This window comes from Chiroxiphia lanceolata, chromosome 3 (genome assembly GCF_009829145.1).
Source record: "Chiroxiphia lanceolata isolate bChiLan1 chromosome 3, bChiLan1.pri, whole genome shotgun sequence".
NCBI lineage: Eukaryota > Metazoa > Chordata > Aves > Passeriformes > Pipridae > Chiroxiphia > Chiroxiphia lanceolata.
The window spans coordinates 103195571-103219911 of NC_045639.1; the positions used below are offsets into that span (position 1 = coordinate 103195571).

Sequence of the window (24341 nt, forward strand, 5' to 3'; positions counted from 1 at the left end):
AGAATGTTTGATTTGGATCACAGGATGTGATACTGGAGAATGTATTGCATAACTTTATGGCTTGTCCTTATTTGCAATGATTCAGTATTCAGAACTGCTCATCCCATTTCTAAAAATGGTATTGAAAACTTACAGAGTATTCAGAGGTGATGGGAACAAGTGAGGAAAGGGAGGAAAACACCTTTTCATTTTACAGCAAATAGCAAATACTGGGTCTGCAGGTCATCCTACAGGTTGTTCAGATCACTGGTTCTATGTTCTTTCTAAGTACTCAAGTGACATTCACCAGGTCAAATCTTCTCTGTTGTCAGAGGCTCAGCTTCTCCATGCCAAACTGAAGATCATGACAACCCTTTCTTAGTGACATTTATCTTATAACTTATCTTATAACAGGATAAGTATAGCTCTTACTGTAGAGGACAAGACATGAGGCTGATGCAGTGCTGTGGAGAGACAGCTATCCCTAACCATAGGCACTTCTGAAGCCTCCCCTGCCAACACCAGCCCCGGCTGAAAAATCCCTACAGCCTCTTTGGAGCCCTGTTCAGAGGAATTTCTCTCTGTCCCAAAGCAAGCACGTCCAGGACAACCTTGTCCATCAGGGTTATTTCATTATTACCACGTTCACTTTTTCCTATCCCTTGAAGAGAGGCATCACCCAAACCCGCGGGTGTTCACCCCAAAACAACCCTTCTCCTATTTCTGATCTTCCCCTGTGCAGACGTGGGAAAAGAGAAGTCAACACATGAACAGTCCCCTCAACACTGCCCTGCAAAGGCAGGACAGAGCTGTGCTCTCCCCACAGCCCTATTCTCTTCTTACCGTCTTGTTTGTTTGGTTTTTTTTTCCTCTCTGTTTTTAGTGGGGGGAAGAGGTGTGAGTATTTGGCTTGGTTTGGGTTTGGGGTTTTTTGGTTTTATTCTTCGGTTTTTGTTTTAAAGGAATTAACCACCAACACCCATACAAAAACTAGGGACTAAATGTCAGGTTCGTTAGAAGTTCAGGGAGCCGCTCATCAAACTTTAATATATGTCCAAACTCCTGTTATTTAAACAAAAGGAGACAGAGTAAAAAAAAAAAACAAAAAACAAACAGCAGCCTGCAGTGGTGCTGGGCGGAGACAAACCGACCTCATTCATGGCTTTTTCTGTGAAAAGGTTTACGTTTTCCCCTTGTCTCCCACTCGTCCCTCCATCACCTCGTCCCACCCCCCTTTTAAGTTTGGGACGGATTAAGACAAGTCTGGAGCCGGGAGAACTCCTCCCACCCGACAGCACCGGGAAACAACCCCTTATGCTCCCCTAACTACGCGGGGACCGGCGCTGGCCGGAAAAAACCGATTGCTTCATTGAGAAAAAAAAGCCGGCCCGCACACGCGACACTGCACCGGCCCCGAGCCCGGCGGCGCGGCGGACTCTGCTTTTAGGGGCGACTATACCATTGTCTTTATTCCTATTTTTTTTTTTTACATTAAAATTAACAAAAGCATCTCAGACCCAACCGCAAGAGCAATCCCTCAGGAGGCTGGACCTGCCGGAGCTGTGTCAGCGGGGGAGCCGCAGCCAGCATCACAGCGCTGGTGAACACGCACACCCCCGTACACGCACACACCGAGAGCCCTGACCCGGCGGGCCACCCCCGAGCCCAGCCGGGGGCTCGGGGGGCTGCGGAAGGACGTCTCACCTTGTTTACCCCGAGCGCGGCGGGCGCGGAGGGCGGTGGCGGGGCGGGGCGCGGCGGCCGGGGCGGGGCGCGGCGCGGTGGGCGGCGGGGCCGGGCCGGGCCGGGCCGGGGCGGGCGCGGCGGCAGGGCAGTCGGGCTGCGCGCTGGGCACCGTGCGGGCGTGCGGCGGCCGGCAGCGAGCACGGAGGCAGCCAGCGTCCCCGCCACGTAAGTAGTCACCGATACGTCGTGGGGGGAGACGGTGCCTCGGTGGAGGGGAGCGGCGCGGCCACCCCTCTCCTCCTCCCCTTGTCCTACACCCCCCCCCCCTAAAAGCGGAAAACAAAAAATCAAACAAAATCTGCTCCCTGCATTTATTTTTTTAAGCGACTCCAACTGAGTGCCCCCCATGGCCTTTCGCCTGTCGCCCTCCCAACCCCTGGAGTAAGAACTCGGCCCCTTCTCGCCGCCCTGGTTTTTCTTTTCTTTGTGCGGGAACCCGATTGAACGCGGCGAAGGCAGGGAGCCCCTGCTCACAAATCCGCTGCGCAGGGGGAGCGTGGGAGCGCTCTCCTATTCCCTGGTTGCACTTTTTGTTCTGTCGCGGCAGCACGCTCCTTTCCGCCGGCGCGGAGCGAAGCGAGGCGGTGCGCGCTGCCCCGCGCTCCGCCGGGTCCCTACGGTGCCGGTGCGGCTCAGCCGAGCCTCCCGCCGCGGTCCCTCTCCTTTGTCGGCCCCTAAGTTACATGCTCCCTGGCTGTTTCGCGGGGCATTCTCGGAGCGCTCCGGGCGCCAGCGGCGAGGCTCCCGCGCCATCTACAGCCGGGCCGCGGCAGCGCGGCGCTGCCGGGCCGTAGGGGAGCGGAAGGAGGGTCCCGCTGCGCGCACCGCGCTACCGACCTTTTGTTACCGCCCGCGCTGCGCGACCCGCGGGAGCGGCGGCCGCCGAGCCCCGGCCACGCCGCCCCGCGCCGCCCCCTTGTCTTCTGTCCTTCCCTTTCCTCTCCTCCCCGGTGCCCGGCGCCGCTGCCCCGCCGCCGCGCTGCTCCGCTCCGCGCCGCTGCGCGCCCGGCCGGCGGCGGGAACAAAGGGCCGCGGGCTGAGCGCTCTCTCCCTGTGCCCAGGACGCGGCGCTGAGGCTGGTCGCCCGCCGCCGCCGCGCTCCCGCTCCCGCCCCCCCCGCCACACAAAGGCAGCCGCAGCTGGACGGGCGAGGAACCGCGCTCCACGCCAGGGCTCCGGTGCAGCGTCTCGGCTGGTCTTCTCCATACTCATGAACATACAAAGGTCAACCCCTATCACGATAGCACGATATGGGAGACCGCGGAATAAAACCCAGGATTTTGAGGAGCTCTCGTCCATACGGTCCATCGAGCCAAGCCAGAGTTTTAGCCCGAATCTAGGCTCGCCGAGCCCGCCAGAGACCCCGAACTTGTCGCATTGCGTTTCTTGCATCGGGAAATACTTATTGTTGGAGCCTCTCGAGGGAGACCACGTTTTCCGAGCCGTACATCTGCACAGTGGCGAAGAGCTGGTTTGCAAGGTAATGCTTCTCCTTGTTCTCCCCCCTGGTTCGCCGCTGTCGCGCGTGGGTTTCCCGTACCTCTCAGGAGGGCGAGCACGGCCGTATACCTCAGTTATTGAACATTGGAGAAACAAAAGGCAGGGCGACAGGATTAAAGGCGCATCCTGTAACTTTTCCCTCTCTCCAGACAATAGCCACGTTATAGCGGTGGCCCAGAGCCAGATCTGCCTTCTGCCCCGGGGATATTGTTCTGGAAATAGCCGTTTTTGAAATAGGTTTTAACGTGAGTTCAGATTAGGCGAAAGCCTCATCTTCTCCGCTCTCACTTTTCAAAATGGAGTAGGGAATCCCCAGCTAGTTTTAAGGTGTTGCGACCTGCTGGCTTCCGCGGTTTTTTTCCTGACCCCGATTCTGTGAATTGGGGTATGGAAGAGGATGGAGAAACTGAGGGCGAAGGGCAGATTGCCATCAGCTTTGTCTTAAAAGTGATTTAAAAAAAAGAAGAACCACATCTAATTAATCAGCCTGAGCTCTCTCACGGTGGAGGTTGTTTGCAAACAGCATCCTCCCCCATTGCACAACTGAGCAAGAATAAAACCCGCACACCTACGGTTTTTAGAAGTGCAGACAAAATAGCTGTCCCACTCTTTGTAGCCTGCTGGCTTTTCTCTGCCTCCTCCCAATTTGCTCCTGCTGTTCAAAGGTGAGCTATGGGAAAAAGAAACCCACATACGTGCACATCTGTGGAGGGATGTTTTTCTCTTTTCAAGCTGAGGGGATGTTATCCTTTGTTCCCAAATTGTGATTCCCATTGTCTGTAGTGAGCCAGACTTCTGTCCAGCAAACTGAGGCAGTACGCAGTAGTAGTTTTTATAACTACGTAGCAAATTGCAACCTTGCTGCACATGCTGTAGTGTTTGTATTGTTCCCAAAACTCAGAATTGTGCCATTTGGCAAATTTCTAGTGTCAAACTAACTGCAGGGTGGAAAAGTAGATGTATTATAGCTTATTAGTGTTCCAGGGATTAATAATAGTATTGCTGATTGTTTCATACTTTCTCATACTTGATTCATAAAAAGTTATAGACTAGCCTGTAGCAGAGAAGTGAAAATAATTGTTCCTGCTTGCTATTTGTAAAGATTGGAGTTCAGAGGGCGATTTAAATATGCTTACTGATTGAGTTATAAAACCTGATGTTAAGGAAACATAGGACTTTGTGTGATTATTTAGGGTAAAAATGGCCCTTTACTTTGCAAAGGACTAATATTGCCTGCTGAACTGAATGCTTTGTTACTAAACTGAAACAGAACATGAGAATTTCGAGAATGAAAGCCCAGCTTGATGCAGTAGTACAGTGCTGCACTCTAGGACGCTGGCATCTTTTCATGAAATAAACAGATCCCACAAAGCTGCTGCTCTGCATGAAATTCTAGGTGAACTTGCATAGCAAGTGGTGAAGCGGGGGCTATGCACTTCTTTGTTTCCTGTTTGGTTTGCAGGATTAAGGCACTGTTTTGATAACAGTATGAACAGCATAACTGCAGCTCAGAAAGAGTGGACTGTTATTTTTTTTCCCTTCCCTTTAAGCTGTATGTTTTTGAGCTGATCCTGACATTTGAATAGTATCAGTTTTTCCATATGTGCGAGGCACTACTAGCTGTACTCCAAAAATACGATCTTAGCTTGAATTGCTAGTTTGTGAACACGTAGTTGTCAGTCCTAAACTGGGCTTAATTTAATACATGCTTTAAAATGCCTGCAGTATCGTGAAAACTATTTGTCAAGTAGCCTACCGGCAGAGACCTACTCTCTGGTATCTTATTGAAGGTGCTCTTAGAGATTGCTTGCAGAAACATTGCGTTGGATAACAGACACATACTGATGATTCTCAAGATGCATTTGGCTGCACCCACTGACTGTACAGATGCCGTTATTTGCTTCAAGACTCTGTGGCATCCAAACAATGGTAACTTCTCACTTCCAATTCCCAGTGAGAAGTAAATCAAACTGCAGCTTATTAGACATTTTCTGAATTGAGGCCAGGGATCTTAAAGGCTGGGATACAAAGAAGCCCTTTATAAAAGGTATTTGAGACTGTAGCAGTATGATAGCGCTTCCGTCTACCCGCTTTCAAACACAGTACTGGTACATATCCAAAACTACTTATTTAACATAGTTTGAGAACCACAAAATGTAACTAATTTACATCAGGATAATCTGGTTAGCAGAGAATTCTGCAAAGAGTTTTTTTCACATGAGAGTTTGAGCTGCATGAGTGTTCCTGCTTAAATTTTATTTTATAGCAGCTGCTTTGTAGAAGAGCCATTCACTTACAATGTAGTAGTTACAAGTTTTGAGATCCAAATGTCAATGAATTCTCCTCTGGAATGAATTACACACCAGGGATTTTAGCAACACCCCCTCTCTGCCCTGGTTCTGTGTCCCTGGTGCGCCATGTCATCAGAACGCCTCGGTGCTAATCCTCTCCCAGTAAAATGTGCAGGGGCTGTTTGGCAGTCTGCCTTTAAGGCTGTTTTTCCCTGTGCCAGAGTATGGCAGCACAGGTATGAGGTGAGGGGAGATGTGTGAGGAGGGGGTGTCCTGGTTTCCTGGGTTTTGAGTCCTTTACTGTGGAAGGAGTTCGCTAGGATTGTGCTCTGAAGCATTAATTGGCTTGTGTTTTGAAGTCTTGGGTAAATTTTGGTTGAACTGTCTCTTTCCCTCAGTTTTGAAAGCTTTTTAAGGCTTTAGAGAAAGCAAGGAGAGATTTGCTTCTTGGAGAGGATACAAATACCTGGTACTGGTACACAAATGTGAGAATACAGAAAGAGAAAAAACAATTGCAGTTTAAAACAGTGGTTAGAGAACTATACCAGTTCTTCATTTTTATGTTCCGTTCAAAGAACACATGACTACCTTAAATTCTTTTTGCCAAAGTAACAAAACACCCACGAGTAAGTTACATATTAATCGAATTTTTATGCTGGTGGAAATGCTAATTCCTTGCTTTGTAGTCCTCTGGATCAGGTATAATTAAAAATAAAAGTCACTCCTATCGATACTTTGCTCATAGTCTCTTTTAGCACACTGACTTCTATTACTCTCAATGAAGTCTTTCATTTTCTTGTAATGTGGTCTTTTCTCAATTGACTCAAATACTGGTTCATTCGTCATCACTAGATTATAATAACTTTTTATTTGGGTTTCCCAGCAGCTTTTTTAATTCTTACAGCTCATTCATAAGATCAGTGATAACATACTTAGTAGTAAAGGGACACTTTGCTTTTAATGGAGCACTTGATTGAAATACAGAGGGTTCAGGGTGGTTTTGTCTCTGCCTTTTGAAGGGTGTTTGACTGTGCTCCAACAGGCAGAGCTATTTCCCGGGTTGTCCTTCTGATCTTATAAACAGCCATTGTGGAACTGAGACTTGGAAAGTGAAAGTGACTTTGCTGTTTGTCAGAGATGAAAGGCAGGAAGTAAATAGGAATAGCAATAGATGGTGCTTTAAAGCTGAAAATCCTTAAGGCTTTAATGGGTTAATAAAATCAAGAGAGGCAGGCATGTGTATCAGGGTGGATTTAATGTGACAGCTTCTCTCAATACAAAGCTGCTGGCTGTATTTTCTATGAGTTTGTTTGGATGGAAAACAAAAGATGAACATGTTTCCTTCTGAGTACTGCCCTTATGCACCACTGGTCTTCACAGCTTAATTTAGATTACATTCTTAGTTTCATCATCTGTTAGCTGATGAAACTATGCTTGCTACCAGTTTTGAAGACTAGCCTTTCCTGTCAAGATTACGAGTATCTTTTTTGTGGGGTTGTACAGTCTGTTTTGTCTTGTCCTCAGGACCGTGAGCTTGTGACATCCTGTTTACATCGGTGCAGTTTCAGCAGCAGCCTAAATTGTACTTAGAGATGGTTCTGTTAATAGAATTAGATGTACCATGACTTCACCGTCCTTCACGTTGCTAACCCTGGCTTTACTGTCATTGTTCTGCAGGTGTTTGATATTGGCTGCTACCAGGAGTTATTAGCACCATGTTTTTGTCTGCCTGCACATAAAAATATCAACCAAATTACTGAAATAATTCTTGGGGAGACAAAAGCGTATGTGTTCTTTGAAAGGAGCTATGGGGACATGCATTCGTTTGTTCGTACCTGCAAGAAGCTTAAAGAAGAGGAGGCAGCCAAACTCTTCTATCAAATAGCTTCTGCTGTTGCACACTGCCATGATGGTGGACTGGTACTGCGAGATCTCAAGCTGCGAAAGTTTATTTTCAAAGATGAAGAAAGGTAAGAGTCTCCCTTAGTTTACAGGTCGTAAACTTGTCAGAGGGTGCCCGAGGTCAGATATTCAGAGCTGTAGGACATTGTGCCCTTCATTGTCGCTGTCCCATTAGTTTGTGGTACCCTTTATTTTCCTTTGCAACCTGATCATGGGATGGATGTGCCATTTTACCTTCCGGCTTAGGTTTTGGAGTAAAGTAAGTATAGACTGATATTTGCATCAGTGCTTGGCCTATGAATCTCCACGTAAGGAGTACCCTCATTCCTAAGGAGGAGAGGTTTCCTGGAGGAAGGCTCTGAATGGATGTCTGGTGCAAGAGCTGAGCTGTCATAAATGCTGCTGGTGTTAAAAGAGGAACAGAGCATAAGATCCAGTATGTTAAAGAGGATGAGGGACTGAAATGTCTCATTTCAGTGAGGAGGCATGAAAAGGAAGAATAGCCAAGTATTCTTTGTAGGACTGCTTTGAGGACAGCTTCTTATTTTCCATGCTGGAAGGGTCTGGAGGCTGCTTCTAAGAGTACTATGTGGTCAGTAATCATACTAAGACTAAAAACTGCCTTGCTGGGTGCTTGTTTGCAGTATCAGCTGTTGTGGTACTTGGGGAACTATCTTTTTTTTTTTTTTGAATAAAAAATGTCTCCCTGCACACCCTCCTGTATAAGTGATTTGGGGAAGGAGTATGGGAAGACAGGGAAAGAAGAAATGGATGCTCTTGGTGTATTGAAGTGCCATTTCTGGTGTGGAGCTGTAGCTATACTGTTGTACCTGTGGAACTTACCATCTCTTTATTTGTGGCTACCCATTTTCTTTGTTTTGGTTGATAAATTTACTTGCAACTTCCACACAAAGTATCAGTAATAAACAGAGTAATGTCAGACTTTGACAGAGGGATTAAATTGTAAGATGACCATTACAAAAAAAAAAAAAAAAAGGAAACTAAATGGGGGGCAGAACCTACCTTTATTCTTCTTCATCTCTTGGTAGGTGTTGGGGAAGTGTTTTACCCTTTTAATTAAATTCTATAAATTGTCCAAAAACTTGTTCACATTGCTGCAGAATGAAATGAATGTTCTGGAGAGCTTTGTTACAAATAATCAGTGCATATTAATTCCAGTTGGGGCTGTTTGGGGAAGTTATAAGCAACAGCCAAGGCAGATAAGTTTTCTACAATCACAGGAAGTCTGTGATCCAAAAATTAGAAAAAACTAATACATAATTAATTCAGGAAAGAGAAGTTCCTGGCCTAATATAAAAATGGCAACCATCTATCAGGTTTAAATATTCTCTACTTAAATTTTATAGCAAGCTGAGTTTTGCAAAATAGACTTCTCCTTTTAATCTATTTGTGGACTGAAAAATAAAAAACATTTTCATTCCTTAATTCAGTTCAGATGATTCTCTGCAAAGCAAATAGCTATTCCTTATTTTTCTACCACAGACCTGATATATATGATTACCCTTTCATCCTTTTCAAATAAAAAAGCCTGAAAGAAAACGAGCTTAATGTCCATTCATAGCGAAATGCAGAGTGGATAGATGTAAACTGTATTTTCACAACTTTTACTCCCCGGTTTAATAATTAAGCACCATTATAGCACCTCTGATGAAGATAAGAAGGAAACTTGTACAAAACAGTTTAGGGAGGAATTGTTTTCTATTGTAGCTGATAATGTCCTAACGTTATGGTGGATTTTTTTTTTTTCCTGGGGATATACGTAAACTTGTGTGGTTTTGCATGAAGAACAGGACTTGGAAAAGCTCCTCCAAGGGAAGGCAGCATGAGCTCAGAGCAGTGCAGTGGGAGCAGACGTGGGCCTGTGCTGAATACAGTTGAGCTCCTACCCTGCTGCTTACTAGGAACTGAATGCAACATGAGGCATAGGGCCAAATCCTTCAGCCACCCAAGAAAAGTGGTGTGTACTATAATAGCAGTGTTGGCCTTTATGAATGTTTTTAACGTAACTGTCCTCTGCAAAATCACACAGTTACTCACTTTGGAGTACAGTCTTCTAATTATACAATAATATGCTTTAAAGGTCAAATAGGACTTGCCAGTTATTTTTAAGATAATCATAATGCGGTTTTCTTCTGGATGTAATGTTGGTTTGTAAGTAGAGAGGTATTGTAATCCTTTCTCTGCTAAATAAACACAGATGAAATGTGAGATAGAAATAGAACCAAAGAGCAGTGACTGTCTTTTTTCACATGCTCTGATCATCAGACTGTAATCAGTCATCACTTTCAATCTGCTGCTATATTTAGGCTGAAAAATCTCCCTGGTCCTTCGGAGTTCACAGAGGTGTTTGTGTGTTGCTTGCACCCCTCCAAGCTCATGTCTCCCTGAGGCTGCTGGTGCTGGTGAGATTACCTGTGTGCCAAGGAGCCTACCCTTCAGGAGCTGCTGTCATCAGCAGTGCCTAGGGGATGGCCACTGCACCATCCCTTGCTCTTTGGTACTTGTAATGAACCAAGGAGTGGGAAAAAGATCAAAATGATGTTTTGAGAAGTGTATGTGAACTCTGCTGCTGTGTGTTACCTGCTCTTTAGTGGAGTTCTTTCTTAGTAGTTCTTTTCCTATTTCTTCATGGCTGTTTTTCTGCAGTTCACTTTAGATGCCTACCACTTTGAAGCTTTCTCGTCTTGAAGACTCTCACAGCTTTTATTTTGGTAGAAAAAAAGATGGGAAATCCAGCATGCAGGCAGCACATGAATGGAAAACTTGCTGCTTTTATTTTTTTTGTTTTGTAAGATGCTTGTCTGCTCTTGGCTGAGAGCTACCAGACTGGAGAAACCAGAGGGAATGTGAGGGATATATGGAAGCAGTTCCATTTGTTTAAAAAAGAAAATCAATTAAAGCATTTCTTAGTACATCTCCTTCCATTGATCCTAATGATATCCTGGTAGTTCAGTATAAAAACAGAACTCCTGGAGTTTTTTAGGTGGGTGCATGCAGTGTTGAAACTCTTTCTACCCCATTCCTATTATCTAAATTACAGCAGGAATTTGCAAAGATTCAGGCTCCTGATCTAGCAGCAACATGAGTGCTCTTTGCTTCAACTGATGTCACTGCTAAGAATGCATGTTATTTGGATGTTGCAAATCACTGTGCCTTGGGTTGTTTGTAATGAACTGGGAGGTAAGAAGGTGGAATAAAGTATTTTTGGAGGCTGGTAGCACTGAGCATTTTGTAGGGGTCTTGGTCTTACTAGTGACATTCTTTTAATGTGCTAAATCAAAGATGGACTGTGATGGTGTGTTACACTACTGCACATGTGTAAGTACATCAGCACTTAAAATGAAATTCAAAATTCCAGTGTGGAAGCAGAAACAATTTGTCTGTATTTCAAAGTAATTTATAGCTTCTTTAAATCCTGAACTGCAGGAAGTTTTAAGATATGGTAAATTGCATTCCATGAAAATGATGTGTGCTGTTGCTACATGGGTTTTCTGTTTTGTATAAAAGGTTGGGTGGTTGTGGTTTTTAGAGGGAGATGTGTCTGTAGATCCCTTTGAAAGCTATAGGTGAAATCACCAGTCTTGTAGTATTGAAATTTCAGAGTTAAATTCCATAAACCTACAGCTGATCTTGAAGCAGAAATTCTAAGACATTACAGCATGGCTGGAAATGTTTTGTAAGACTGGGTTAGGAAGCAGCAGCACATCCATTAAGTGAGTGTAGTGACTTCCAGAACACTGAAAGTCTGGAAAACAACACTGACTTGCCATGCTGAGTCTCAACAGACTTTCCAAAGTACCTCTAAGATATTTGAATACTTCAAAAATTGTGACCTTAGACTTCAAAATAAAACTGGAATCCAAAACAGTGGAGATGAGCTATGATAAAACATGTGGTCTTGTGTGTTTTCTGCTTCCAGTCATGTTGTTAATTATTTTTTGTCCTGGGTATTAGGCCAGGTCAGTGTTGATGTTAGGAGGCTCTTGCTTTGGAGTATTTTTTCTGTGTTCATGGCATGGTATTTGCTGTTTTCCGTGTACAGCCTATCGTCATAGTAGGCCCTTGGGCAAAGCAACTATACCCTTCTCCTGGCTGGTGTCCCATAATGATGTTGCAGAATGGGCAGGTTTTTTTGGGTTATGCTAAAAATAACACTATACACAGTATATAGCTAATAAAGCAGCTCATCAGTTTGATACATAGCAGACGCTTTAGAAAGAGCCACCTCAAAGATCTCAGAATTAAATGAAGCATTTCAGTGTTGGTTGTTTCAGTGGTTTGCTTAATACAAGAACATTTCTGCTGTCAGGGAATTATTAATTTCTTTAGTGCATTTTTAAGCCTTTAATTATATTAAAATATTAGCTGTCGTAATATTTGAAGCTTAAAGACCTTGTACATTCATCATACTTGTTGAAGGGAAAATTAAAATAATTTTGGTATTTAGATATTGTAATTTTCCTGTATTCTTTGAGTAAATATAAGGCAGGTGGGATTCAATAAAAATAAATACAATTTGACACTTTTTGCTCTGTGCCAGGGGAATGCAGCCAGTACAGTGCACTAATTTAGGAAACCTGTGTTAGCATAATATATTTACTTGGTTCTCCTAGAATATTTTTTCATTTTCCTCTAGAATTTCTCAGCTTTGAGTGGATGATGCTTTTAGGTGACCTAGTTATGTTGTTTGCAATCCTCATGATACAAACCTGATCCCACAAAAAATACAAACGCATATATCAACCTTTTTCCACAAAGACCTTTCATTTTCTTATAGTTAATAGTAAGTTTCCTCCCCAGCATTTGTCAAGTTGTGATGTGATCAGCAGCTTTTTCACTGTGGTGTTAAAACTTGCTGTTTTCCTCACAATTCCATAGATAACAGGTAAGCTAACACTTTGTCTAAGTCCTAGAAAGAGAGTCCTTAAGTAGAAGAAAATCAAACAAAATAGTGCTCTTTAAATACCAGAAGATTTAGAAATAAAAACAGTCTTCATCTGTGTTATCATTTAAGCACTACCCTGAATGGAGCCACAGGACCAAAGAGTGCACTTTCTCCAACAGTGGAGAGTCACAGATCAGATTTCAAACCAGAAATTATTATTCTTAGAATATGGGGAGGAAGGCGAATTTCTTCACAGGCAGCAAATCTCTGCTGTCAAGCTTAGGATAGAAGATGAAGTTGTTGCACAACTGTTTTCCACTGGAGGGTTCGTGCCCCCTTTTGCCTTTATGTGGTTTCGTTACTAAGTCTCTGTTTTCTCACTATGTTCCTGGGAGCATTTTGGATTTGTTGGGTGTGTAGTGCCCTTCCCAGCCGGATGCAAGAGGTAAGCTGTCTGCAGATGCTGAACATCACACCAGCCCTGTGAAGTGCTTAACTCTCCTCCTGAGGGCATAGATAGCAATGGAGATTAAGTGTTGCACCTAAGGTTGTAAATTAAAGGGAAAATTGGCTGGCTCTGTGATGAGGACTGAGCTCAAATGGACCTTGAGTCAGCTCAAGGCCCTTCAGTGAGACAATGAGTGGAAAGAACCTTTGCTGTTGTACCCAATGGTAGAGTTTGCAGGAGGTTTTACACCTGGACCGTGCTATCCTTTGATATGTGGTTCAGTTTCTTCTTCATGTCTTTTCTTCTTCACTTTCTCAGTTCAGACTGAATGCTGTTATGTGTTGGCTGTCATGGTTGGATGCTGTCCTGAGATGCCCATGACAGGATTGATCTCTCTAATAAAAGATGCTTTGTAGTCCCTGGAAGTAGATGTGTTTTAGGACATCTCAAATTGGGTTCAACAGCTGGGGTTCATTTTGAAGACTTGAAAACCTCCATCCATAGACGTGGTGCAAAGTACTCCATGTTAACTTATGAGTGGAGACTGAGGATGTCTGTGCTGGGGCTGAGGAATCGAGACAGAAACCCGGCTAGGCATGGCTGCACTGGGTTGTCAGAGGGAAATTCTTCTGCTGCCGTTATCGCACTGGGAGATTGCTTCAGACTGGAGAAGGAGAGGAAAGGTGGAGATTGTAAACAGGAGCCAACCTGGGGCTTATTTAATCTTAAGCACCTGCTTTTTGGTAGATGTGAATTGCTTGGAGACAGGGTTGCAGACATCTAAGCAAAAGGTTTTCAGTAAGGTTGTGAAATAATGGCGTGGTTCTGTCTTAGAGATGCTGAGCACCCGTCACAGGCTCAGAAAGTGCAGGGCCGTTTTCACAACATTTGATTATGTTAAGAAAATAAAATTGTGGTCTCCTTTCCCTCCCTTTGGAGCTTCATTATGTGTCATATGAAAAGACCTAGAAAAGATGGTGAACGTGGCATATGGTTGACAGCATAGCCTTTTAAAGCTCTGATCTCCAATGCAATCTAAAAAGATAACAGTGAGGTGGTGAAGTAGCTGCCCTGAGCCAGATGCTTATCAAAAAGTGGACTGCTCAGAATATTGTAACCAAGCCCCTCTGTGGAAGGATCTCCATTGGATTTGAGAATCTGCACCCCAACACACACATCACTACCCTACCTACTTTCTGGGGAACATGTTTTCTCCTTAGGCAATAATGGCATGAAAGAAATGCAGTATGTGGCATACAGGACAGGCTGTTCCCAGTAATCCTATTTGAGTGTTATAAAGCTGAGGTCTTTGGGGGCACCAACTCTTCCTGGAGGTGCGTCAGAGTATTTTTAAGTGGAATTCTGTAGGGAAAAAAAAAAACAAAACAAGTTAAAAGCTCTAAGTTGCTGGGTACTGCATGTCAGGAAGGGGGTGCGGGCAGGACTGAGTGTGCTGATAAGCATCCCTGTGGAGGAAGGGTGGGGAAGATGTAATTTTTAGAGGCTTCCTCATTCTGTGGAAGTACCAGTGAAGGAATCTTCCCTTAGGAACAAGGTTCATCCTGTAAACCTGTGCTGCCTTCAAGTCCCTGTTGTCTTTCGAAACATATCCTTGAGCCTGTTTCATTATGCAAGAGACTGTTTGTCTGACAGCCTTTGTGCAGCATTTGGTTTTTTTCTTCCCTGAAGTTGTGTAGGATGTTGTGTGGTGAACTCTTATGCTCTGTGCTGTTACGAATTGGAAAGGGATCTTTTGGTGAAAGGAGCAGGATTTAAATTGATGGCATAGCACCCCCCCGCCGATCCTGTGAGCCTTGCCGCCCCAGGAGGAGATGGGTAGTTGTGAGTTCAGAACAAGTCCTCACACCAAGCTGCAAATCATCTGCTCAGGGTTTCGTTAGCTGCCTTTGCTGTCTCACTGGTTCCCTGATGGCAGCCTACTTCTGCATTATTTAGGAGAGATTCCCTTAGTTTAAAAAAAAAAAAATCAAGTAGCAACAGATAACTTTCCAATGTCAAGCTTCTTTTTTTTTTTTTTTCTCTCCTTGTGACTCTAATTGTGTAAATGCTCATCTCGTCTTTATGGTGGGGTGTGAGCAACTGACCTTGATTAAATGACTTGTGAATTATTGGCCACATAGGAGCAATCCCTGGTCTATTGGGCAGTCAATGGCATGAGTGCCTCTACCTAGGGAAAGACATTCCTGGCCTCAGTCAGAGTAGTGTTGAAATATGAGATAACACTGCTTGAATGCCTTCAGTTTTTATGTGTAAGGGGAATATTGTGAGGCACCTTTAGAAATTGCCCTTTTATATTTACTTGCAATTATAATAAAATGCAAATTCAGGTGGCGGTGACGGTTTTTCCTTGGTCTCTGGAGTCTGCATAGAATCTGTAAATCTGGATCATCTTATTTGACCCAGCCTGAGTAACAAGTGGATGATGTACCGGGAGTGTCTATAGTAGGATGGCTCCTTCAGTCTCCTCCCAACGCAACTGTCATATGGGGAGTCTTACTGTGTGAAAATTGTGGGTCTGGTCTGCAAGTTAGTGTTCCCAAAACGGTTACAGTGGCTCAGCTTTGGTTCAGGTGTTATTTCTTATACAGATGGCTTTGGGAACAGACTAGAAGCAACTGCTTTAATTGATTCAGGCACAGGCTCGTTTACTACTGATGGCCTATTCAATGCAATGGAGATTGTATTTTCCTCTGAAAAACTCAGACTATCAGTTGATATCTTTGCTTTAAATGTTTCAGATTTATTTTTTTTTTTTCTCCTGCCTTATGAGCTTAGAGCCCTCTGAATAATTCCATTAATTTTGGTATGGAAATTTTGTTTTCTTTTGGAGACCAGGTGTGAATGCTGGATTCTTACAGCCCTGGCTTCAGTGTCAAAAGGCAGGATAGCAGTTTGCCAGTAGTCCCTAAGCTCTATAGGGAGGAATAATGTGAATCAGTCGGAAAAAAGTGTAGGACACGCAACAAAGCCAGAGATGGTGCTAACTCAGGAGGTTGCATTGAAGAATCTTCTGGAAGACGTTTAATTGATTAGGTTTTGTTACATTACTGAAGAGCAAAGTCTGAATGCAGTCAAGTAATGAATGGCATATTGATAAGAAACTCAGAGTGGTATTGTTTTTCATGGGTTTCCCTGACGGTTTCTATGGGGACAAAGACGCATTTCCCGTCCGAGTGCTGCTGCTGCCCTCTGATTGCACTTCTGTGGTTTCATTCACCAGTAATGGGAAAGCATTCATAGGCAGAATAGCTTCCCCTTTTTAAATAGCCATGATTCAGGGTCGTATTTTTTTTTTAATGCATTAGACTAATGCAGTGTTTTATCAATGATCTGATAGATGCATAATGCTCTTTTTCCAAGTGCTTATTCAGGGTCTGCATTAAAACTTGAAATTATGTACTATAATTACGTAAGCCTTGACAGAAGTCTTTGTTGCCCTACAGTGTGTGTACAAAGTGATTCTCATCCGGCTGTAGCAGTAGTTTACATTTGAACTTTAGGGATTAGTTTTGTTGCAACTGTTTGTCGGACTCAAATGCTGGTGCTTTTGGAAAACCTTTTTTCTTGTAGAGGTTGTTCAGTTAACTAATATGAGTTAATTATTTAGAGAATTAGGGTTTTTTAGAAAAGTGACTTTAAAAAAGAATTATTTTTGTTTGTCCTTTTTCTGCGCTGTGATGGGAGGCACTTCAAAGGTGATTGTGATTTCACATCTTCATGTTTGTTTTTGTCTGTCCCTTGCCTAGCAAATGTCAAATTTAGCATTGTCTGGTTAATCTACAATTGGATGCACTCTGCACCCTTTGCTGTGGAGGTTCTTATTCTCAGAATCTACTTGCAGTTTTCAGGGTCTGTTTGTTGTTGTTGGCTTTTATTCTTTTCCCTAGGTACTTGATTTCAGTGCTTCCTCTGAGGGAGAGCATGTGGGGGAGAGAGAGATTGCATCTCATTCAGCATGTCTCTGCATTTCTGTGTATTTAGACTTCAGAATCTTCTGTTTCCCATTCCCCTCCACACTCCCCTCTGCTCTTAAAAAAAAAAAAAAGCTCTCTAGCTTGTAGAAAACAGCTCTTTTAGGTAATACTTGAAGTGTGGAGGAAGGGAAGGCCAGCCAGAGCTGGAAGCTGTTTCTCACAGAGATGGGTGCTGCACAGTGGGAAATAGCAGCTCCTGAGCCAGGCTGCTCCTTTTTGATTGCCTGAAAAAATGTGAAATGAGTGTTAAGAGGGTGGTGATCCTTACCATTTACACCTGCACGATGCCCGGTTGTAGTACCATACAGAGTGTTCCTCATGCGAGGCTGAAGTGGGTGAAGTTGTCTGTCTCTGGTGAAAATGGGCTGGAGTTACAGTGCTGGCTGGTGGTGAGGGGCGCTGGCAGAGCTGAGCCACGGCCCTTGTCAGAACCATCTCGGGAGTGCTTTCTGTTACCAGCTCTGCCAAGCCGGCGAGCCATGGTGCCGGCCGGCACTTCCTGTACTCCTGTGCTCTCCTTGCTGTAAGGATGGCAAACCGGTATTGTCACCTAATGCAAAGACACCGGACCTTACAAATGAAACTCTGGATACCCGAGTTGCTTCTGGGTGTAATTGGGAAGGGAGAAAGTCACACTGAGGCCGTGCACCTGGCATTATGTGCTCAGGAGATGCAGGCCCTGCAGTTTGTGAGGGAGATGCGTGCTCAGTGCTGTACTTGCGCTGGTTGCAGAGGAGCCATTTCACCACTTTCACCTTACGCACAAGGGTGTTTCTGGGCGAGGGTGTGGGGTCTGAGGATGAGGAGTGAAGGCTTTGTTTTTGTTTAATTTGGGACCTTTTGTTTCCTCAAAGCCTGTCAGCTTGGCAGGATGAAAAACCTGGTTTGAGTATTTTCTTCATTTGGCCACAGCTTACTGAGGAGCAGGCAGATAAGGGCCAGCTGTTGTTCCATTTGCTTGCTTAAACAAAACCTGCTGTAGCATGCATGGAGGCTGCAGCACCTTGCAAGGAAAGCAAGATGAGGCTATGGCTTTTGTGTGCTGCTTCTTTTTTATTATCAAGAAATTATTTCTCCTCTCGGAGAAAAGATGAATTTTTTGACACACCTTACAATCTGCTCTCTATGGTTCTGTACCATGTCCATTGTAAAAAATGAGAGATTAGGGAATTCCAATAATTTTATGTAATATAAAAGCTTCTCATTGAACTGTTTTTCTAAATTCTTTGGCAACTCCCAGAAATGTAAAACAGGATAGGAAAGTAAACAACATTTCCCTGCGCTGTTGACATGGGGATGGCAGAGGAGCGAGTGTGTGTGGGGTGAACTCCCTCTTGGAAGTTGTTTATAAATAGCATGCTCTGCCCTGCTCCCTGTGTGTGTTCTGCTTCTGTTAGTTAGCAGGAGTGAGTTGATGCTTTCCTGTCTGGCAGTTCAGTGACTTAATGCATGTTTGAGTAGCTGGCCTCACTGTTTTATTGCTACACATGCTTTTCTATGGAAAAACTGAGGTGGGCAATGCAAGTGGAACCACAGCTCATGTCCCTGTCTTCCCTTTCATTTCCTCCTCTCTGTTCTCTGCCCTCCTTGGCATGCTTTTTTCCTCTGGGCGTTTCTCCTTGCTGCTCTCCCTGCGCTGTACAGGTGCAGGAACACGTCGAAGCTGAGCACCGTGAAAGGACTCTTCTCTAGTCAATCTCCTGTTGTGGACCCTCTGAGCTCTGTACAGAGGGAAATTGCTGTGGTCTTGGTAATTGTAGTTAAGATTCTCCTTGCAGCCAGCTTCCTGTGTGAGGTATTGCTGCTGTAAAGTATTGTTTGGGTGCTAATGAGGGGATTGTCCACGACCAGAAGTGCTGTTAGACTGGCAGTGGGTAATTAATGAGGAAGCAGGTGTGTTGAGCAAAGCCCATCAGCATGGAACTGGAGGAGCAAGCATTGGCCTATTTAAGGAGGGAAGGAGCTGCCCTGACACACTGTGCTTGGGAGGCAGGTATTCTGAATTTTGTATTAATGACTCCTCATTTGGGGCATGTTGCCAGAGGGGCTTTCACCTCTGCTAGTAAACGTCTCTAGCTGTTGAAAAGGTCCAAGTGTTATGAGAGTTTATGGCACAGTTGCCTCTGGAGTACTCCATGGAGTAAAATGCTTTTCTGTTGGTTCAAAGAAGATAGGGCTGAGCTGCCCTGGAACCAAGTCTAAGGCAAAGCTGGCCGAGATGTCTTTTGGAGCTCAAGTCTAAGCAATCTTGTCTTCAGTGAGCATTTAAGAAACAGGGCTCTCCTTGTTTGTTTTAGTGCCAGTTAAATGATGTACTTTAGTCAAGAGACAGAAGTTGTGCTTTCTGGGATGAAGTTCAGTCCTTGCCTGTGAATGTCTGTGGTATGGAAACATGGCCATGACACAGGGCTAAGGCTGATTGTAACAGACCAGTGGGGTTGAGGGATGAGGACAGTAATACCCAAAGTTGAGTTGCAATTCCAAGTTATTGAAATGAAAACCTGCACTGCTGTTAGGTCACTGCCATCCAGAGGCACTGGACAAGCCCTGTTGCGCTGTAGTGATTCTGTTCTCAAAACCATCCACTGCTGGCAAATAGTTTAAAGGGTAATTGGTAATCCTTTGGATGCCTCCAATGGGGACAGATTTTTAAGTATAGATGGAGACCCCAGCAGTGAGAATTGAAAGGAAAGAAAGGTTATGTTCATCTAGTGCTATGACAAGCAGCTCTACATCGCTTTTTCTGCTGCTGTGAGATATCCATAAGGGAAGAAAATTGTCTTGCAGAGATAATTACTGCAGCACAATGACTAGTTCACAGTGCTTTGCAGGCAGCAGTTTGAAGTCTAGATAAGGCATGCCTGTCATCTCCTTGCAAGTCCTCTGCTAGCTTCTCTGTTCATTCCAACATGAGGAGCTCTTCTGGTTTAGCTGGATAGATAAGCTTGCTGTTAATCTTGGCAGTGTTCAGCTCACCTGATCTCCCTTTACCCAGAGGTCTCTCTGGGGAGACTGTAATCTGTTAAAATTACTCTTCCTTAATGCTGAGATAAAGAAAAATGTTGGTTGGTTAGAGGTATCATTTAGGGTCAGAGTGACCATTTTTTTCCTGTTAAACCTTGTGGAATTACAGGTGCAAGGAGCAGCTTGCCAGCATGTGAAGGTATCAAAATAATCCTGTGTAGTTAGGGCTGGTTTTGTATTTGGGCATGACTCCTACATGGGTGCATTAGAGTGCAGCCAACACAGAAGAAGTCTTAAGGTTTCTATCTCCTTTTGGAAATCACATCTATTTAAAATTAACCAAATGCATGAATACGGCAGTTCCTTTCATCTTCTTAAGACCTTGTTAATGGGTTTACTGGACATAAATGTATTTGAAATCTTGTACCTGTATGTGTGGCAATATTACCTATATGTCTCTAATATCTCTAGCCAGTATGGAAGAGATGGTATCAATTATTTGTAACAACTGCTGCGAGTGGGATTTTAAACTGATTCACTTCTGTGGTAGTTGAATTTTGTAGAGTATGACTATTGTAACCGTGTAATTGCAACAGCCAGGAATTTGTGTTTGGTGTTTGCTTACCTTGATGGTTTGGTTTTCTTTTTGCCCGCAGGACTAGAGTGAAATTGGAAAGCCTAGAAGATGCTTATATTTTAAGAGGAAATGATGACTCTCTTTCTGATAAGCATGGATGCCCAGCCTATGTGAGTCCAGAGATCTTGAACACAAATGGCAGCTACTCTGGCAAAGCGGCGGACGTATGGAGTCTAGGTGTCATGCTTTATACCATGCTAGTTGGACGCTATCCTTTCCATGACATTGAGCCTAGTTCCCTCTTCAGCAAGATCCGTCGTGGGCAGTTTAACATTCCAGAAACTCTGTCCCCCAAGGCAAAATGCCTCATACGTAGCATACTGCGTCGGGAGCCATCAGAAAGGCTGACTTCACAGGAAATTCTGGACCATCCATGGTTTTCTACAGATTTTAATGTATCGAATTCAGGATATGGTGCTAAGGAAGTATCAGATCAACTGGTGCCTGATGTCAACATGGAAGAAGACTTGGACCCATTCTTTAACTGAGCACAAAGACTGGTGTTCAGAAGGTACACAACCTGGAGATGGACACATGAAGGAGCCCTTCCTGACCACGTTAAATCACATCCTGCATCAGCCTAGCTTGGTAGCAAAAGACACTCAGAGGTCCTTGGGTTGAGAAGGAACCTCCACAAGGAGCTAATATAACAAATGTAGCATGGGGACAGATTGGGGGGGGTGGGGGGAGCTTGCTATCAGGTTAGATTGATTTGGAGGAGAAAAGGCAGCATGGAGCAATTGTAGCTTCTCACCTTTTTGGAGCCAAGGAGACTGCACATGCCAATTTTGGTGCAGCTGTATCACTCCTGTTTCTGTTCCATTAAAAACAGTGGTAACTCACGACAAATAGAAACTTTTTTGCCTCAGCTCACATCTTGGCATCGCACTGTTAGATATTTAACTTCAGCCATTATTCAGGGAAAGTACAATTGGCTAACATTTTTTTTTAATCAGATGTCTAATAATTAATGGGATTAATATAAGAAAAAAATTAGGTGCACAAAGACGGACATGAAAAGTGGGTGCTAAAAACAAACAAAATTTCAGTTCATGTCTCTTGATAGCTATTTTCAACTCATTTCTTCTAAATAAACTACTTAATATTCTTGTCAGGAAATGACATTTTAATGCTTTGTTCCCTTAAGGGGAAGTTACTGTCATTTAACAGGCTGTTCTGTTTTGTGTCAAATGGTTTGTTGCAGGAAGCTATTATAACTCGAACTTCCAGATGCATTACTGCTATAATGGGGGGGGGGGGAGAAGAAAACTGTATAATTTTTTTTTTTAAAGATATGAGATACTGGCTTCCATATCTGCCATGCTGCACGTGTATGACTAGAGAGGGCAGAAAGCCCTTAACCGTGTCTTTGAGAACCAATCTCTTGTTTCCTGACTGGCCCACATGTAAATAGAGGGCTCTTTATTATTGAAGAAGAGTATTGTGGGTTTTTTCTTTGAATTCCTTTCAACTTGGGAAAAGAATTGTTTGGTTTTGATTTTTGTTTATGTCCAGACTAAGAAATAAGAGGGTATTAATAAGCTGAACATTTATATTACAGATATTCCTCTTGAAACATACACAGTAATATGCACCTTTTGTATTGTCAAGACTTATTCTATTTATTGAAGAAAATGTCACAGTAGTGATGTATTAAGCCAGTACTTCAATTACGGGTTGACTTGGGATGACATGTTACATGCTGTAGTTAACACACTTCTTTTCTGTTCAGGTATTTCTGTCCCTAAATAACTTTTTATTTAGCTTCTTTTTTTTTTTTTCTAGATAGCTTTATTTGATTTAGACTGGCAAATGTTTTTATTACTGCTTTTATATTGCTGTATGATACTGAAATCTCTTGGCATAAATATTTGTGTTTCCAGTACCTCAGTTGTTCTGATATTACTGCCTGTATACGTTTTGTGAAGTGGTCATGTTTTTTGGGTAGGTACATGTGGACTCTGTAGTATGTAAATGTTACTTGAATTTGTACTTAATTATAGTATGTGGCATGTGCGTACAGCTACTTGGCATTTGACGTATGGATGCTATTTGCCTGCCTTGCAGGAAAGTTATGGTCCCACTCTCAAGAGGATGTTTCACAGTTCTTTATCAAGAGACAAAGCTAGCTGCAGCTGACCTGCCTTGGTTCTATTTTGGTAACTAAGAATATAAAGGAGTAATGTTTTTACACTCTGAAGATGGTGCTGTGTCAAGAAGGACTTTTTTTTACTTTGTAAGTACCTTATAGGAGGAAAGATTGGTGATGTGCATGGTGGGGTTTTACTGCCTCTGGTGCTTTGTCATGTATTTGGTTTAATGTTTTTGTCCTAATCTCTTCAATAAATAAAATTGTGCATATTTAACTAAACATCAGTGGTGAACGATGTTCTTACACTCGGATGGTTGTTGACAAGTTCTTGCCAGTCATGTGATCTGAGCAAGCTTAGCACTTGGATTTACAAGGTAACACTGTAAACCTTTTCATCAAAGATTTTACCATTTGCTATGAATAAAACTGGCCTTTATTTTGTTTTATTTTGGCTTGTCCCAAGCCCAGTTACCTTTTCAAGAAGGGTATTGAAATGTGATGAGAACTTTGGTGGTGGGAGGCTCTTTGGCCAGCGAACAGATACCAAAATGGAGCGAGCTGGCACTTGCACTTTTCAAAATGCCAGAGCTATGTACATCTTGCATTTGCACCTCAATTCTAGAAAGGATGGATCTGAATTAGCACCTCCTGATTTTCTGTCTTTAGTTTAAGGCCAGATTGTGTTTCCGTCACTCATCTTCAGTAACAATTAAAAGATGCAGATAGTGACATCATCTGTAAGTGCATGCAGGGTAATAACGTGCTTTGTGAATATGAGGCAGGACAGATGAATTCTGATCCATTAAGAAAAGACAATTTGAACTGTGCTTTGATTTGAACCACTGTGCAGGCTGTTTTCAGCACTTTTATAGTTTGAAAAATCTAAGGGTGGCTGACAATTACCCCTAAAGAAACCCTAGAGCCCTAAACCTCCCCCGTGCAAGAGTATTGCACCAAAACTGCTAACACAGTGTTTACTGTCAGTCTGGCTAACTTTGTGCTATGTGATTTCATCCTAGGTGATTCAATGCATTGATAATTGAGTTGGTAGGTTGAGAATTAAGACTGTTGATTATAGCACCAACAGAAATGCTATTAACATGTAGAAACACATGAAGATCAGTTTTTAAATGATCTGTATGCCTGCAGCCAAAGTTTAAATTACTTGAAATTCTTTCAAATCAAACTCCCACAATAAATGTGCTTTAAAGAAAAAAGCAGATTGTAATCAGTCATAGAGAGAAGGGGAGTGCTGAGGATTTCCCTCTCCCCCACTAAAACTTATGTGAACAGCTTCTGTTCTGTTTGGGTGGAAGTAGTTAGACCTTATTTTCCAGCAACCTGCATGCTTGCTTTTTCACTGCCAGTAATTATATGAAAAATGCAGCTGACTAATGATTGCTCGTTTGCAGTGAATTTTTTACTTGAGGCTAAAGCTTTCTCGGGGTTGCTGCAGAGGAATCCTTTGGCAGCTGAAGTCAGCTTTATAAAATGCTGAAGGGATGTCTTGTTTTTGGAGCTTCTTCGTCCCTAAAGTGAAACCCAAGAGGGGGATTTGTGATTCAAACAGCTGATTTCTGGCTCTTCTTTTTATTTTACGGGCACTGCTAGTCTAGTACAGGTATAGCACTGCTTGCTGCAGAAATGCCTCAAGACAGCTTTCTTAGTGCTGCTCTACCCTTGATTTGGGTAGCAATTGCAGTGAGATGCAGGATTTTTCTGAGCGGACTGTCGGATAGTCTTAGTTGCCTCTTGGACCTGGGGAAAAGGATGGTCAACTCATAACTATGCAGGGTGAAAAGCCATGTCTACAAACAAAACCATTTCACAGAATATGACCCAATGGCAGACTTAGGGAGCAGAGGTCCTCCACCCCCTCTG

The 24341-nt window shown here is 43.5% G+C and overlaps 1 protein-coding gene across 2 annotated transcripts; it reads left to right on the forward strand.

The window, feature by feature from the left end:
• Positions 1-1318: 1318 nt before the first annotated feature.
• Positions 1319-22739, forward strand: TRIB2 (tribbles pseudokinase 2). Of its 2 annotated transcripts, none has more exons than XM_032683344.1 (4): positions 1319-1597; positions 2787-3205; positions 7194-7486; positions 20388-22739. In XM_032683344.1, exons 2-4 carry the CDS (start codon positions 2936-2938, stop codon positions 20854-20856), a joined length of 1032 nt encoding a protein of 343 aa, XP_032539235.1. In that variant the 5' UTR covers positions 1319-1597; positions 2787-2935; the 3' UTR covers positions 20857-22739. The 2 variants fall into 2 exon arrangements, with proteins under 2 accessions (XP_032539235.1, XP_032539234.1); XM_032683343.1 differs by lacking the exon at positions 1319-1597 and adding an exon at positions 1823-1890.
• Positions 22740-24341: the final 1602 nt, after the last annotated feature.

Coding starts and splice junctions, on each gene's coding strand:
- TRIB2 (XM_032683344.1), top strand. CDS start 2,936: ATGAACATACAAAGGTCAACCCCTATCACGATAGCACGATATGGGAGA. Junction 3,206..7,193: donor GCGAAGAGCTGGTTTGCAAG/GTAATGCTTCTC, acceptor ATTGTTCTGCAG/GTGTTTGATATTGGCTGCTA. Junction 7,487..20,387: donor ATTTTCAAAGATGAAGAAAG/GTAAGAGTCTCC, acceptor TTTTGCCCGCAG/GACTAGAGTGAAATTGGAAA.